Source organism: Corythoichthys intestinalis, chromosome 20, assembly GCF_030265065.1.
Source record: "Corythoichthys intestinalis isolate RoL2023-P3 chromosome 20, ASM3026506v1, whole genome shotgun sequence".
Taxonomy (NCBI): Eukaryota; Metazoa; Chordata; class Actinopteri; order Syngnathiformes; family Syngnathidae; genus Corythoichthys; species Corythoichthys intestinalis.
Genome location: NC_080414.1, coordinates 37,888,409 through 37,904,292, shown reverse-complemented (window position 1 = coordinate 37,904,292; position 15,884 = coordinate 37,888,409). Strand labels below are relative to the sequence as shown.

The 15,884-nt window shown below is 38.0% G+C and overlaps 1 protein-coding gene across 3 annotated transcripts in view; it reads left to right on the top strand.

Annotated features, from left to right (window-relative positions):
• Window positions 1–7,318: 7,318 nt before the first annotated feature.
• The window catches only part of trdmt1 (tRNA aspartic acid methyltransferase 1), a 39,215-nt gene continuing 30,649 nt past the window's right edge, over window positions 7,319–15,884 (top strand). For all 3 annotated transcript variants that reach the window (XR_009061649.1, XM_057824578.1, XM_057824577.1), the window contains exons 1-3: window positions 7,319–7,534; window positions 10,488–10,597; window positions 10,681–10,757. Coding sequence is in view for 2 of the 3 variants with exons in the window: in XM_057824578.1 (XP_057680561.1) it covers window positions 7,471–7,534; window positions 10,488–10,597; window positions 10,681–10,757 (251 nt within the window). In the remaining variant the exon portion in view is untranslated. The remainder of the gene's footprint in view (window positions 7,535–10,487; window positions 10,598–10,680; window positions 10,758–15,884) is intronic.

The window sequence follows — 15,884 nt, the reverse complement described above, 5'->3', positions numbered from 1 at the left end:
AATAGAAAAAAAGGATGCAATGTTAGGCAGAGGCGTACTTATAATAGTAATAATATAGACAAATGATACTATTTACAGTGGCGGCAGAGTTTGGGGGGGCGCGAAACATTTACGTCTTCCTTGGGGGGGGCGTAACAGAAAATAATTGAGAAGCACTGCATTAAATCCATTGTCCGAGTTTGACTTTTGGGGCGGGGTGGGGGGGGGGCATGCTGATGACCCCGAAACACACTGTCAGCAATAAAATTAACTTACAAGATATATGCTTGGATAGTAGCTTAGCCCATGCTCGTACTTACTGGCACCCCAGCTGTGTGTCCATTTTGACTGAATATTCCAGCCAGAATCTGTCCTCCAGTGGTCTTGGCTAAGCAAAGTAAATGTCTCTAAGCCGCTAATTACATGATGTGTTCGAAAAATAATTTTGAGCCATTATAATTTTTTTATTTTTATTCATTACATTATTTTTTGTTGTTTGTTTTATTGCTTGCTATAGACAACATTTTACCGCCATGTCTTCATTTTAAATTTATATAGGAAAGTCAATGTACAACCAATCACATTTTCGGTGCCCTGACCCCCCATTAATCTCTGCGTATGATTAAAGCCCATTGACATTCAACTGGCCACGCCATTGAAGCAGTAGAGTTCCACATATGCCTGGTTTATTGCACAAAAAAATGAACAGGAATAAAAAAAATGTAAAAAAACAGTAAAGGGTTAGTTATCGACGGTATTAAATTTGATTGTCCTGTTGACGGGGTAGTTGGCCAAGGCTACCCATCCAACATGTCAGTTGCTTCTCTTTGATTTGATTGCTGTTTGATTGACAAACCATTCCTTTCGCTAAAAGCAAAGACAAAAGGCAATTGCAAAAGAGAAAGGCAAAGTCAATGACAAACGAAATTGAAAAGGAAAATCAAAGAAAAAAATGCCTTTGTTTTTTTCAGTGTGTTTTTCAGTGAAAAAGAAGTAAAAGTCAATGACTAAATATACTTTTATATTTTCATCAATTTTTTCATTTATTTCTCTTTATATTTATTCATTATTTTTTTCAAAATTTGGCACTCCTTTGATTCTATACACATCAGGTTGCTCATAGACATCATATAAAGGCTAGACACCTTGTTCACCGCTAGTTACCTTGTTACTATCGGCGTTGGCAGGAAAAACAATCGCCATCGTGGCCTGCTCGTTTGCCTCACTCTGCATCGCTGCTTGACAAGCAAAATGAAGTCGCAGCGCATTAAATCAATCATACTTCACTACATACTTAATTGGTTTTCACGTGAATATTTTACTACAAAGCGTTGTATTGAGAAGCCAAATTTGGGGGGCGTTCTCAAATATTTGGAATAGAATCTACAGTGCAGGAAGTCCCCAGGTTACGAACGAGTTCCATTCCTACTGTAATGCGTAGCAGTGCAAGATGTGTACATAAAAAGTAAAAAAGGGAGCAGACTTCCACTTATGCAATTTTATCACAGTAAATAAACAAATCAAGTTTGACCACTCGTCATTTGAAGTACAACGGGCCACGCACACGCTGTGACAATTGACTCCCACAAAAAGCGAGTAGCAACAAAGAAGAAAATGTACTTAAATAACCGTGTGATGGATGTCATAAGAAACACAGAGTTGACCGTTACACTACGCTGGCGACATAACCCTTCCACTTCCGTGTAAGTCGGAATTAACTCTTTAAGTACCGCTAAAAATCCTTTAAGTCTCAAAATAATGATTCAAAAAATGTCATTGTAATGTCCTCACCAAGACATTTGAGCTAAGTTCTACCTAGACAGCGAACTAAACTGTAATTTTCCCCCTATAGACCCTACCCACGTGACGTCACAGCTCCGCTCTCCTGAATGGTACCGCCCACTTGTCCGTCAAAATATAGTGTTAACCTGTTACGGCTACGTACATTTCTCCTATTTACGGCGTGTTTTTCTGCTCCTTAACATTAATAATCAAAATGGTGAAGGCATGTGTGGCTGTTGGTTGCACTAACAGAGAAGATGGAAGGAGAGACTTGAAGTTTTACCGTATTCCGAGGGATCCAAAGAGGAGAGCGAAATGGAAGGCTGCAATTCGACGTGAAAACTGGGCACCAAAAAATCACCACAGACTATGTAGTAGTCATTTCATATCCGGTAAGATGCATTTAAGATATACTTAGAGGGTTTTGGGCTGACAAATAACCACAATTAAGATCATTGCGAGGCTAATCGCCGACAACATACGACGTAGTACGACATAGTTTCAAATTCAAGATGTTTGTGACTTCCCTTTCTTCCACCATCGTTATTTTTTGAATAATATTTAGCTGGTACCAAGTGAAAGAAACTGGCCTCGTCTACGGGGCTGACAAATAACCACAATTAAGATCATTGCTAGGCTAATCGCCGACAACATACACGTATGTATGTAGTGAGAGTGCTATCGCTAAACCACATAAACATTAAAAGCCTTAACTCCATTGACAAACGACATGAAATACATTAGACTTGACAGTGGATGTTAGCAATAACAAAAGATTTTGAATTGAAAATTTCGTAACTCACCTTTCCAAGCACAAGATAGATTCCTGCCGAACGAGGACCTGTTTCACCCAACCAGCAACGAAGTATTTATAAGCCTCCAAGCTCTTGAAGTTTTTCAAATTTTCGTGGGAATAGGCTGATTTTGTGTGGACAAGATAATTGTAAATATCAGCGTAGCAGATGTCAGGCAGACAGGGCGAAGACAGTGGGTCGAAAAACATCGATTTGGGCATCAAATATGGATCTGGCGACTGTATAGAACGAAGCTTTTCCACATAACGCCTTTTATGCAACACATCCAGTGAGTTTACGGCATCAGAAAACACCGGGTCTTCCATGGCAACACATCCAGTGAGTTTACGGCATCAGAAAACACCGGGTCTTCCATGAAATGCATTTTAAATTCCTCGATCAATTGAAAACAATGCTAATACAGAGACAAAATGATGGACAAGTGGGCGGAACCACACAGCGAGCACGTGGTTTTGTGACGTCGGTGGGTAGGGTCTATATCTCTGACTTAGCTGTGCGACTTCTTCATGGGAGCAAATACGCTGTTCCTCGTGTGTACATGTGCTCTTAATCGCGTGCGGAAGTACTACCTGCTCTATGCTTCCTGCGCCAAAGTAAAAACATGCATCACAAAACAAAAGTCAACATTGTAGTCAAATACACATTTTTCCAAAGGTCAGAACAGTCATATTAATACAATAAAGTAAAAAAAAAAAAAAAAAGATACTTTGAGGTACAAGAAGCTACTGTTTGCGCGACAAACAACAACAACAACAACAAAAAAGGCGGATGAGACTCCAGCGTCGTAAAGTCAAAATCACGTAAATCAGGTACGTCGTAACCCAGGGACTATGGAGGACCAGGAGTGCAAAAATTCAATAAATAAATATACAATTAAATAAATAATTAAAAGTGTCATTAAAATGCTTTTATTTCAATATTTATTTATTTATTTCAATATTTATTTCAATTTTTATTTATTTCAATTTATATTTATTTCAATTTTTATTTATTTATTTCAATTTATATTTATTTGTTTCGATTCATATTTATTTATTTCAATTTTTATTTATTTCAATTTTTATTCATTTATTTAAACTTTTATTTATTTATTTCATTATTTATTTATTTATTTCAATTTATATTTATTTATTTATTTCAAAATGTATTTCGATTTTTATTTATTTATTTCAATTCTTATTCATTTATTTCCATTTTTATTAAATTATTTCAATTTTTATTTATTTATTTCAATTTTTATTTATTTATTTCATCATTCATTTATTTATTTCAACATTTATTTATTTAACTTTTTATTTATTTCATTCTTGCACTCATGTTCCTCTGCCTCTGGAGGTGCAACCATGAAATAATTTAAATTTTTAAAATTTTTTAATAATTTTCTGTCACGTTTGCTCGTTAAAGTTTCTAACGTCTGATTGGTTGCTCAGCAAAGCAAGTCTTAACTAGTTGATCTCAGATAATAGATTGACGCCTGAGGCATTGGCTAATTTTTATGTACACCCGATACATAAGGTGGCAGTGTAGATCCGTATGATCTGAAAAATAATTGCTCCCTCAAAATCACAAAGACGACGAAGATTAGTAGCATGGTCAGTGCAGCGGTAGTAGGCCTTGACGCATTTTGCGTGTTGCCCAAGGAAAACATACATATGTCCAAAACGTGCCCAGAGCTGCTCAGAGAAGCAGCAAATTTAATCGAGGAAACTCTGAGAACTCCACCAGCAGCCCATGGTGGAGTCCGGTCTGTGGCTTCTACATCGCGCTGGCCAGCGCCTTTAAGTGGGCTGATGTCTGCTTACGGGAAACTCTAGTATGGAGGAAGTCGGCGTGATGTCACGATGACATCACCTCGCTTAGCAACGTGTCGCCATTTTGTGAAGGGGGTACGCACAGCTTAACATTCCATAGACAGACCTCTGAAATTCATATATTTCAGGTGTGTTTTGCGTCTTTTTTCCTAAAAACGTCTTAAACATGGTTTACTATTATCACGAGTCACTGCCGACAGACGCGAAGAGGCGATGCAATTTAAAATTAGCGTTTATTGGCGTACAAAGCTGCCGATACAAAGTCGCAGCTGATAGCTGGATAAACAAAGGAATGGCCTGCAGTGGAGTTCTCTACAACTACCTCATAAAGTCACCCAGTAAGTTGACCTTTATCATTTACGTGGAATATGTACTGTGTGGAACTGAGAAAATTGGTAGTATACAAAGTGATTATTTCTGCCGTTACCGGTAATTCGCCTCCAAGCTTTATTTAGCCGTCAACACATCACGGCAAAAAAAAACAATTCCCACCAGGCCAATAATATACCGATTGACTAATCAAAGCAGTTCACGGCAAAAGAAAAAAAACGCTTTGCGAGTTGCCGGTTAAGGTAAAAATAACCACTGCCAAGTCTATTGAATCGTAGCAGCTAATTGGGGCAAAATATAAACTCACCAGTAATAAAATGTCGTCTGCAAACGTAAATGTGCTTGGATTTAGGTTCCCACAGGCGAAAATAGTCCACGGAACCGTCTTCTTTTACTGTTCCTAGATTAATTGCGCTCAGCCATTTGTTCCTCCTTTTTTTCTCACGTGGAAGAATGAAGAACTTCAAATGCGGCTCCGAACTCTTCCTTGTGTGACAACCCGCAACACAGCAACTTTTACCCATTCCGACGGAAAAAAGGTGGCGAATAAGACGAAAGTTCAATGCGTTTCTATTATAAGTGACTGGTCTTTTACCCCATTGTCAATATGGCGACGCTTTGTTGTGGCTGGTGACATCATTAAATGCCCGGATGTCCGTCTGCCTCTATACCTCATATACCACAGAAGTGGAACGGTCCTTGGATATCTCCCAGATTTTATTTATTTTCTTTTTTTAATCAAGTTTTGAAATAAGGCTAAATGACAGAAATAACTAGCAGTTTTCTAAGTAGTTTTACTCTGAACTCCAACATCATTTTTACATGATAATGATTTAGTTTGGATCTAGGGGTGCTCCAGTGTCTCTCTAAAGTGGACCCGTTGTGGAACAGGTCACCGTCCCCCCCATATATTTAATAAAGGGACTTGCGCTCTGAAGCCACCTCATTGCATTCTGAAGCCAGCGCACTGCATTACCGGAATGCACATACTGTAATGCCAACAATAATCCAAATGAGGGGCGGCTGGTTTGACTTCGTTTTTACGGGTGGAGGCTGGCTTGACCGCAGTTTTAAACTATCGAAAACTCTTCGATCAACATCTTGATATGACAGAGCCGAGATGATGCCAATAACGTTAATTAATTGCTCTGTTTTGTAGGACACGTACTCAGGGTCCAAATGTCCTGCTTCAATTTGTTCTGAGAAATCTAACATGTCCCGAGAGAGCTCATGCAAAATCTCAGGTAACGCCGCCATGTTGGGAAGAAATAGGACGAAGCAATCGCTTATTACTTGATCAACTCAAACCCCGCCTAGTTCACGCCCGCCCACCGAGTTTGATGAGCCAATGACAGATAAAATTATTTCATGCGGCCACACGGGGAACAAGAGTGCAAGAATGAAATAAATAAAAAGTGAAATAAATAAATGTTGAAATAAATAAATTATGAAATAAATAAATAAAAATTGAAATAAATAAATAAAAGTTTAAATGAATAAATAAAAATTGAAATACATATATATAAAAGTTTAAATAAATGAATAAAAATTGAAATAAATAAATAAAAATCGAAATAAATTTTGAAATAAATAAATATAAATTGAAATAATTAAATAAAATTGAAAATAAATAAATATAAATTGAAATAAATAAATGAAAATTAAAATAAATAAATATAAATTGAAATAAATAAATAAATTGAAAATAAATAAATATAAATTGAAATAAATAAATGAAAATTGAAATAAATAAATACAAATTGAAATAAATAAATAAAAATTGAAATGAATAAATATAAAATGAAATAAATAAATAAAAATTGAAATAAATATTGAAATAAATAAATAAATATTGAAACAAAAGCCTTTTAATGACACTTTTAATTATTTATTTAATTATGTATTTATTTATTGAATTTTTGCACTCCTGGTCCTCCATACCTGTACTTGGATTATGTGCAATTTAGGCGTTGAGTGATATTTTGCAAAACACTGTGAAATTATACAAACGGAAAATGAAGGAAATGTTAATCAAGAATATACAGTATCTAACAATAATAGTAGATTAAATAATTAAATTATTTTAGTCAATGTGACATTCTGGTAGCACAATTATTATCATTATTATTATATTATAGAATCAAGGATATAAAAATAGTAAGATTAGGCTACACTGTTGCCTTCTTCAGAAAAACAGACACAACCAATGACATCAAGGTGAAATGATGGAATGACTAATAAATAAACCCTTTTCCCAATTATTCTTCAGTCGGATGTAATTTGACTTGATGGGACTGAGCCATGAGAGAATATTTCTGCAGCCTATGTCACTTGTCTAAAAATAGCTGGTCAGTGTTATATCGGCAATATATGCTTTATTTACCGTTGCATTCTTGTGTCCAATGTAATCTAAGTCCATGTATTTGTTTTACCTTTGTTTCTCAGATAAAATCGTCCACACAAGACAGGAGTACGACCGTCCCCATATAAGTAGGAAGACCGGGCCAAGATGGCGGTCGTATTTCTCACAGAAAATCACCCATGGTGCGTCTAGCCTTTATATGATGTTTATGAGGTACTGTCGTAAAAAGGTCGTAAACCAATGCGTGCGCGAGTCACATCGAGTAGGCAGGCACTCCGATAGACTTGCGACCAGGATCTCTATATGAAAAACGTGCGAGTTTTTCTTTAAAAAGATTTTCGATGGTGCAGTTCGTGTTTGAGACACATTTGAGCGAAACAGGAGTCAAAAAATGGAATCTCTCCGAATACTTGAGCTTTACAGTGGCATAGGTGGGATGCATTATGCTCTAAAAAGTAAGTATCTACTGTCCTGTGGAACATTGTATTGTTGTTACTTTCATAATACTTAGCCCGATGTGATGGATCAGGGTTTTGTCCGTTTTTTTATTTATTTGTGTAAATACTAGCTACTCTTTAAATAAGCCATTGCTCGTCACCATTTAACACATTTACACGATGGTGTTCGAGTCTGTAGGACCCATTTCCCCCCTTACTGACAACAGGGACCAGGACCCGAACACCTTAAAAATTAAATAGTAAAATATATGGTCATGAATGAAATAATAAAGAGATGGTTAAGGAGTAAAAACAAGTATTTGTCCATGAAATGTTTGTGACACCTCTCATCTAAATCAGGACCACATTTTGTGTGGCCCACTGAATTGAATCATGCGCATCGCTTTCGTTTTTTTTCTTAAAATAAAAATTGTGTAAAATTTCCATCCATCCATCATCTACCGCTTAATCCGGAGTCGGGTTGCGGGGGCAGCAGTTTAGCAGTGAAGCCCAGACCTTCCTCTCCCCAGCCACTTCAACCAGCTCCTCTGGCGGGCTCCCAAAGCATTCCCTGGCCAGCCGAGAGACACAGTCTCTCCACCGTGTCCTGTGTCGTCCCCGGGGACTCCAGCCGGTAGGATATGCCCAGGGAGGCGTCAGGAGGCATCCGAACCAGATGCCCAAGCCACCTCAGCTGGCTCCTCTCAACGTGGAGGAGTCGTGGCAATGCGAACCAAACTCTGACACCGGTCGATCAGGGACCGAACAGCCATTACCAAGGGGCTCGGTGCCCTGTACTCCCGGAGCACCCCCCCACAGGACTCCCCGAGGCACACGGTCGAACGCCTTCTCCAGATCCACAAAACACATGTAGACTGGTTGGGCGAACTCCTATGCACCCTCGAGGACCCTGCCGAGGGTGTAGAGGTGGTCCACTGTTCCACGGCCGGCACGAAAACCACACTGCTCCTCCTGAATCCGGGATTTGACTTCTCAGTGTTGACCACCATAACATTTATAGGTTTTCATATTTCAACGAGGATAGTATGCAAACAATGACGGAAGGGGGAAGATAAGTAAGTGAACCATCACATTGAATATTTTGTGCCCCCCCCCCCCCCCCCCCCCTTTGGCAGCAATAACTTCAACCAGACACTTCCTGCTTCTTGGCCCATTCTTCCATACAAAAATGTCAGATTCCTGGGATGTCTGGCATGAATTGCTGTCTTTAGGTCATGCCACAGCATGTCAGAGGGGGTTCAAGTCTGGACTTTGACTTGGCCACTCCAGAACGTGTATTTTGTTCTTCTGAAACTATTCTGAAGTTGATTTACCTCTGTGTTTTGGATCATTGTCTTGTTGCAGCATCCATCCTCTTTTTAGCTTCAACTTATTTACAAGACGGCCTCAGGTTTTCCTGCAAAACATCTGATAAACTTTTGAATTCATTCTTCCATTAATGCAAGTTGTCCAGGCCCTGAGTCAGCAAAACAGTCCCAAATCATGATGCTCCCTCCACCATGCTTCACAGTGGGGATGAGGTGTTGATGTTGGTGAGCTGTTCCATTTGTCCCCCATACATGACTGTGTGTGTTACTTCCAAACAATTCAACTTTGGTTTCATCAGTCCACAAAATATTTTGCCAAAACTTCTGTGGAGTATCCAAGTGCCTTTTTCCGAACATTAAGCAGTGGAGTCCTGCCATGAACACCATTCTTGGCCATAGTTTTACATATAGTTGATGTTTACACAGAGATACTGGACTGTGCCAGTGATTTCTGGAAGTCTTTAGCAGACACTCTAGGGTTCTTTTATACCTCTTTTCTGCACTGAACTGTTGGTGTCATCTTTGGTGGACGGGCCCTCCTTGGGAGAGAAGCAACAGTGCAAAACTCTCTCCGTTTAGACAACTTCTCTGACTGTCGATTGATGAACATCCAGACTTTTAGAGGTGATTTTGTGTCCTTTCCCAGCCTTATACAAATGAACAATCCTTGACAGCAGGTCTTCAGACAGCTCTTTTGACCGAACCATGATGCATATCAGACAATGCTTCTCATCAAGACATTTCTTACCAGGTGTGTGTTTTATAGTGGGCCGGGCAGCTTTCAACCACTCATCAGTGATTGGGCATACACCTGACTTAAAATGTTTGGTAAAAATTGGTTTCGATTGCCCCTTAAGTCTTTTTAGGCAGAGGGTTCACTTAGTTATTTTTTCCCCCTTCTGTCATTGTATGCATGCTATCCTCATTACAATATGAAAACCTATAAACCAGGGTTCACTTTATCTGGACCTCGGTGCCACTTTTCCTGTCGTGTTTTCCACGTCTCTCTCCCCTAACACACCTGAATCAAATGATTATGTCATCAGCAACCTCTCCAGAAGCTTGATAATGATCCTGATTATGTTGATTCAGGTGTGGTGGAGGAGGGAGACATGGAAAACACGACAGGAAAAGTGGCTCCAAGGTCCGTATTTAGTGAACCCTGCTATAAACGTTTGGGTGGTTTTAGTTAAAGCAGACAGTATTTTCATCAGTGTGATTTTGACAAAGATCAGATCACATTTGATGGTGATGTTATGCAGAAATGTGAGAAATTCCAAAAGGCTCAGATACTTTTTCATACCACTGTGTGTACTAAATTATTTAGTTGCTTTTTCTGAGAAGTAAGTATAACTTTTGCAAAAGTAACTTGAACAAGACTGGGTATGAAACACTACAGTTTGTTTTTTGTCTCCACATGCGTCCTTTAAAGCGTTGCGGTATGCTATTTTGCAGCGGGCATTCAATATAACCCGCAACGATTTCTCCCAGTGTTAAATTAGAAAAGCTTCATCAAGGATGTGCTGATGGAGAAACACTGAAGGCCTTTTCTATCAAACGTTGGGAGAAATCTCTAAAATCCTAGGTAGGTAATCTGTTGATATTTTAACATTTTAACTGATACTGTATGTTAATTCATCCAGATTCTGGAATATCTGGTCACGTGGTGGCAGCCATAGACATAAACACTACTGCCAATGAGATCTACAGGCATAATTTCCCCGACACCCCACTCTGGAACAGAACCATTGAGGTAGGTGGCGTTCAAAGAATTATTAGGTTAGGTACGAGATATGATTCTGTTCAACTTTTGATTTGCTTGACTTTTTTTCTTAGGGTATATCACTTGATGAATTCAATAAATTGCACTTTGACATGATTCTGATGAGTCCTCCGTGTCAACCTTTTACCAGGTACTGTACACCTTAATCATGTACTAGTATATACAGTGGTACCTCGACATAGATCGACATGCGATCCTTTCGACAGCCGGCATAAAATTTGACTCGTCATTTGTCTTGAAATATGACAACGTGCTCGAAATACAACGATTTATGACAGCGTCACATTTCATTGTTTTCCCGCAAGACGGACGCGTGCCGGATTTTCTTGTGAGAACATGGTCCCAAGAAGGTTAGTGCAGATGGTGAAAAAAGGAAATAGGTGGGGCTTACCATTGAAATTAAGAAGGAAATGATAGAAAAATATGAGCGTGGTGTGCGCGCCAGGGAACTGCCTTGACAATACGGACAGAGTATATCTACGATTTCGAGAACAACTCTTACTATTATTGTATTGGCAAGGAAGTTGCCAGATTCGTCAGGTTTTTAATCATTTATTTCAGAACTTGTGCAACACAACAAAGCAAATGTCCGCCTTAGCCGACGCGAACAACAACAGAACATGAAAAGAGAAAGTAAAAATTCCCACTCTTTCTCTCATGCTTGACATATGACCATTTCGACTTACAAACGAGGTCGAATGACCGAGGAACAGATTAAATTCGTATGTATAGGTGCCACTGTAATCCGAATAGAAAACAACCTTTGAGGGTAACACTTTATAATAACTATCCGTTTTACTAGTTAATAGATCATTAGCAAACTGTTGATAAATGATTTATTGTTGATTTGTTAAGTATTTGTTAACAGTTTGTTAAGCATTTACTGGTTGTTCCAATATGGTTGACTCCATTCTAAATGCCCATGCTAGTTGATGGATCTTAATAAAACTATATACACTTTATGTTGAAGGTCATAAGTTTTATTGGTTAAATATAAAAGAAAAGTACAAATATTTGTTGGTTCTATGGCAGATTTTCATAAATGTGCAACATGAGCGCTGCCTGCAAAATTCCTTATCAAAATACATTTTCTTTTGAAGTGAACGGCATTTCTTAACCTGAAAAGTTAGAAATGCGAAACGTTACACACAAAAACTTGAAACGTTTCTACACAAACTGTGTTTCAGGTTAAAAACACACTGTAAATGCTTAACAAACTGCTAACAAATACTTCACAAATCAACAATAAATCATTTATAAACAGTTTACTAATGATCTATTAACTAGTAAAACGGATAGTTATTATAAAGTGTTACCTATATTTGGCAGACAGTCTGCGTGAGTCCCTACGAGCCGAGTAACAATCAAGTTGCAAGTCATTTGGTTTCAGTTTCATGCATGTCCCGAGTCTTTTACATTGTGAGCACGTAGGCCTGTCGAGATAACAAATTTTAGTGGGCGATAAATTCTCTCATAAATTATTGCGATATGCGATATTATTGCGCCCCCCCCCCCCATTTTTTTGGTACCCATTTACAATAGCACAGTAAGAATACAGTATATATTAATAATACTAAGTAATATTTAGTACACCCAATTAAACGCAATAAACGTTTACTCTTAAATTCAGAAATACTTTTTAAGAAATCACAACTAAAAACAATAGACCATGCCTCTTTTAAGTAAAAGATAGCAATATCAATACCGCACAGAAACACAGAATAAATAAAATGTCTTTTTCAAGAAAAAATATAATTGGACTTCAATAACTTAAGCATTTAGGCACAGAGGTATAAAGTTGTAGTAACACAAACAATTGCACTTCAACAACAACAGAGAAAAATACGTTAATTTAGTAGCTGTAATATAAATTTGGCTTCACTAAGGTTAGGTTCATACTGCAGGTCTTAATGCACAAATCCGATTTTTTGTCATGTCTGTTTTTTTCAGACTGCCTTTGTCCATGGAGCCCGTTCAAGTATCACGCATGCGCACTAATTCGCAGTCCGAGATGCGCACAGCAAAATGACCCGCATGCGCAGAAGCATCAAAACAAATTACACATGCTAGCTGTATGTCATTCCAGGGTGATCATATTTTCATTTCCAAAAAGATGACACCAATAACAGACATTAATAACTTCCATTTAGTCTTTTATTTAAAGTTTATATTAGAGCTGTCCCGACTAGTCGACATAGTCGACGTCATCGATGATGTAAATCTGTCGACGAGCACAACATCCCGTCGATTGTTAATGAAGGGTTAAAAAAATATATGCGTGGAAAGTTCAGAATGTCGGACGCTTGGTATGCAAGCGGGGAAAGCGGCACAAATCCAAAAAAGCGCACCAGAGAGTCCAAAACCTTGACTTATTTTTAAAGAAACAAAGGAGGGTACACTGTTGTGTCCTGTCTCTTCAATGCCAAGCTTGGCTGCACGTCGGCCGTGAATGATAATGACAGGAGATTGTAAGTCCATCTAACTAACTACTGACATGTTTCATTGAAGTTGTTAAGCCTGTCGCGATATGCAATGAGTCCATTTATCGCATGGTAAATAAAAATGAGGGCGGTCATTTTCATTCTGTGTTTTATCGCTGCGCGCGCGCGCGTGCGTACATTTGTGCGTGCGTGCGTGCTGATGGCATATGAGACTCCAGTTCTTTTCTCTCATCAACACGCTGTAGAATGAAAGTTCAGACATACAAAATACAGGGTACCCGCGGGTTATTAAAAGTATTAAAAAAGCATTGAATTTAGTTTTCCATTATTTAAGGTATTAAAAGTATTAAATTAGCTGTTGTAAGTCTGGAATTTTTTCACCGTGGTTTTAATTTTCAAGAACATCTCAGTGCAACCTAAATTATATCCGTGACAGTTTTTTTTTTTTTTTTTTTTTAAATCCATAACGAAGATGACGCATAGAATTTTTACGATGCACTGCACTACAAATCGAAATGCAACTCGTGCGTGCCAAACCACCACAACCGGCAAAACGGAGAATCCACCCACCTCTGCATCGGGAATGCGTCCGTTTGTCGTTGGAACGAAAACCCTGCAGGCACAAGTATTGTGGATTCTGAACACCAAAACAGACCACCATTCATATACTTCAAATGAGTCCATTGATGATCTGTTTCGGATATTACGTCATTTTTGGTCGGCATCGGCTGTCACAATGTTGGTCATATTGCGTTTTGTTCCAGAGGGAGCGTTCCCGATGTCTTAACTGTCTTTTGTAACAAATTTTCAGTTGGCAGAAAAAAAACGCACATTTTCTTAATGTTTAAATAGTCTACATATTTTTATGACAATTATAAATGCATTTACACAATGAAATAACGCTGGAAAAGTTTGTTAAACATAATGTTGCTCAAATCGTGTTTTTTTTTTTTCCCGGAGGGAGCATTCCCGACTTCGTAACTGCAGTCAATTTAAGCTCATCAAGACTTTAAGATAGAGGTTAAATCGGGCCTAAAAAGTCCAGCCCGACCCGAACTGGTCCGTGGGTATTAAAGCCCGACCCGCGTTTTGTGTGATAACATTTGTGACGATGTCTGCATAAAACCCTGGTTTTTATAACGAATTCTCAGTTGGCAGAAAAAAAACGCACATTTTCTTAATGTTTAAATAGACTACATATTTTTACGATCATTATAAATTTATTTACACAATGAAATAACGCTGGAAAAGTTTGTCAAATATAAATAAACATGCGGTTTTGAGGGCTTGCAGAGGGGGAGATTAAAAAGGGCGTATAGGCAAGCTCTGGCTCTGCAATGACCATACAGTGCCTTCTTTTTTTATCCAAATTATTTATTTTATAACAAGTATTCCTTAGTTTATCATTCATACATCGTTAATATATAGTTATTTCAAAAAGTTAGCGAGAAAGAATGACATTTTAATTTTGGTCATGTTTTCAGTTTAATTTAGCTGTTTCCAGCTTGCTATGTTTATAATTGCTTTGTTTGTTTACCGCTTTTCCTCTTACTGCGAAGAGAGAGGAAGTTAAATCAGCCGCCGCTATGATATTTAAGTCATCAGCCATCTGCTGTGACCCGGGAATTTAACACCTGCTTTCACGCACACTGCTTCCCATGTCAGTCGACACGGGAAATTGCTTTCACACACAACTGCTGCACGGTTAAGTCCCGCGATATTCCCATTGCTTTGGAGTATGTGATAGGGGCTCAAGTTACATCCAGATACTTTAGGTTGCAGTTTATGGGTCATGCGAAGGCAGTAGACCTGCTTAAACATTTCGGTTTGCTTTTCGAATGAATGTGAATTTAGTCGTTTTAACTCGAGAGTTAGCCATGTTCACTGGGGTCTTGGCAGGTGCACTAGCAGCTAGCCTGTTACAGAAGATGGCTGGTCTGAGTCCTGTCCTCCTCCTCTTTTTGTCCATAATTATTGTGTGCGTGTGTGTGTTTTAAAAAAAATCTGACAGACTTTATAATGTTACTTTAAATATGTTTTAATTGTATCTTCAATATATGTGCATTCTTTTGTCAAACACACTTAGTAATTGAGGTTAAATTTGATGTTCAGTGCTTTAATTAGTTAATATGATTCAATATGATCTAAATAATGGGTGCGAGAAAAGTATTCATTTTCAGTTGAAATGGCATTAAAAAAGGTCTTAAAAGTCTTGAATTTAGATTTATCAATCCTGGGGGGACCCTGAAATAAGAAAACACATCTATATTAAACACTATATACGTCAGCATTGCTACATTGAGGTGAATGGGGGAAAAAAGACGACCTACTTTAGTCGGTGTTCTGAACGGCTATAAAACAGGCAGCCTTCTCCAAAACTTGCAGTTAAAAGGTGACACTTCAAACATGATAAATCGCTGGTTAACAGCATTTGCAAAAGGAAAAAAAATCTGTTACTGACACCATATGTAATGACAAAAAGTGCTTTTTTTTTTTTGCGGAGTGTAAAGCTTAAATTAGCGGTTTAGTGAACGTACTTCAGGTGAACATTTCAAAGTAAAAGCATGTCATGTTCGTCATATAAATAACGATTTCTGGAGTTAATCCCACATACTTCAGATTCTACACTAAGAATACCTTTAAAATGACACCCTTTATGAAAAGTCTGATTGGCAATGAATAAATAATATAATACTATTATATATAGTACAACAGTATACTATAATATTAATGCTAGGTATTTTTTTAAGAATTGAATCATGTTAGAAAGGTGAAGTCAGTGTTCTGAATCTGTTTACATTCCATTCTTTTGCACA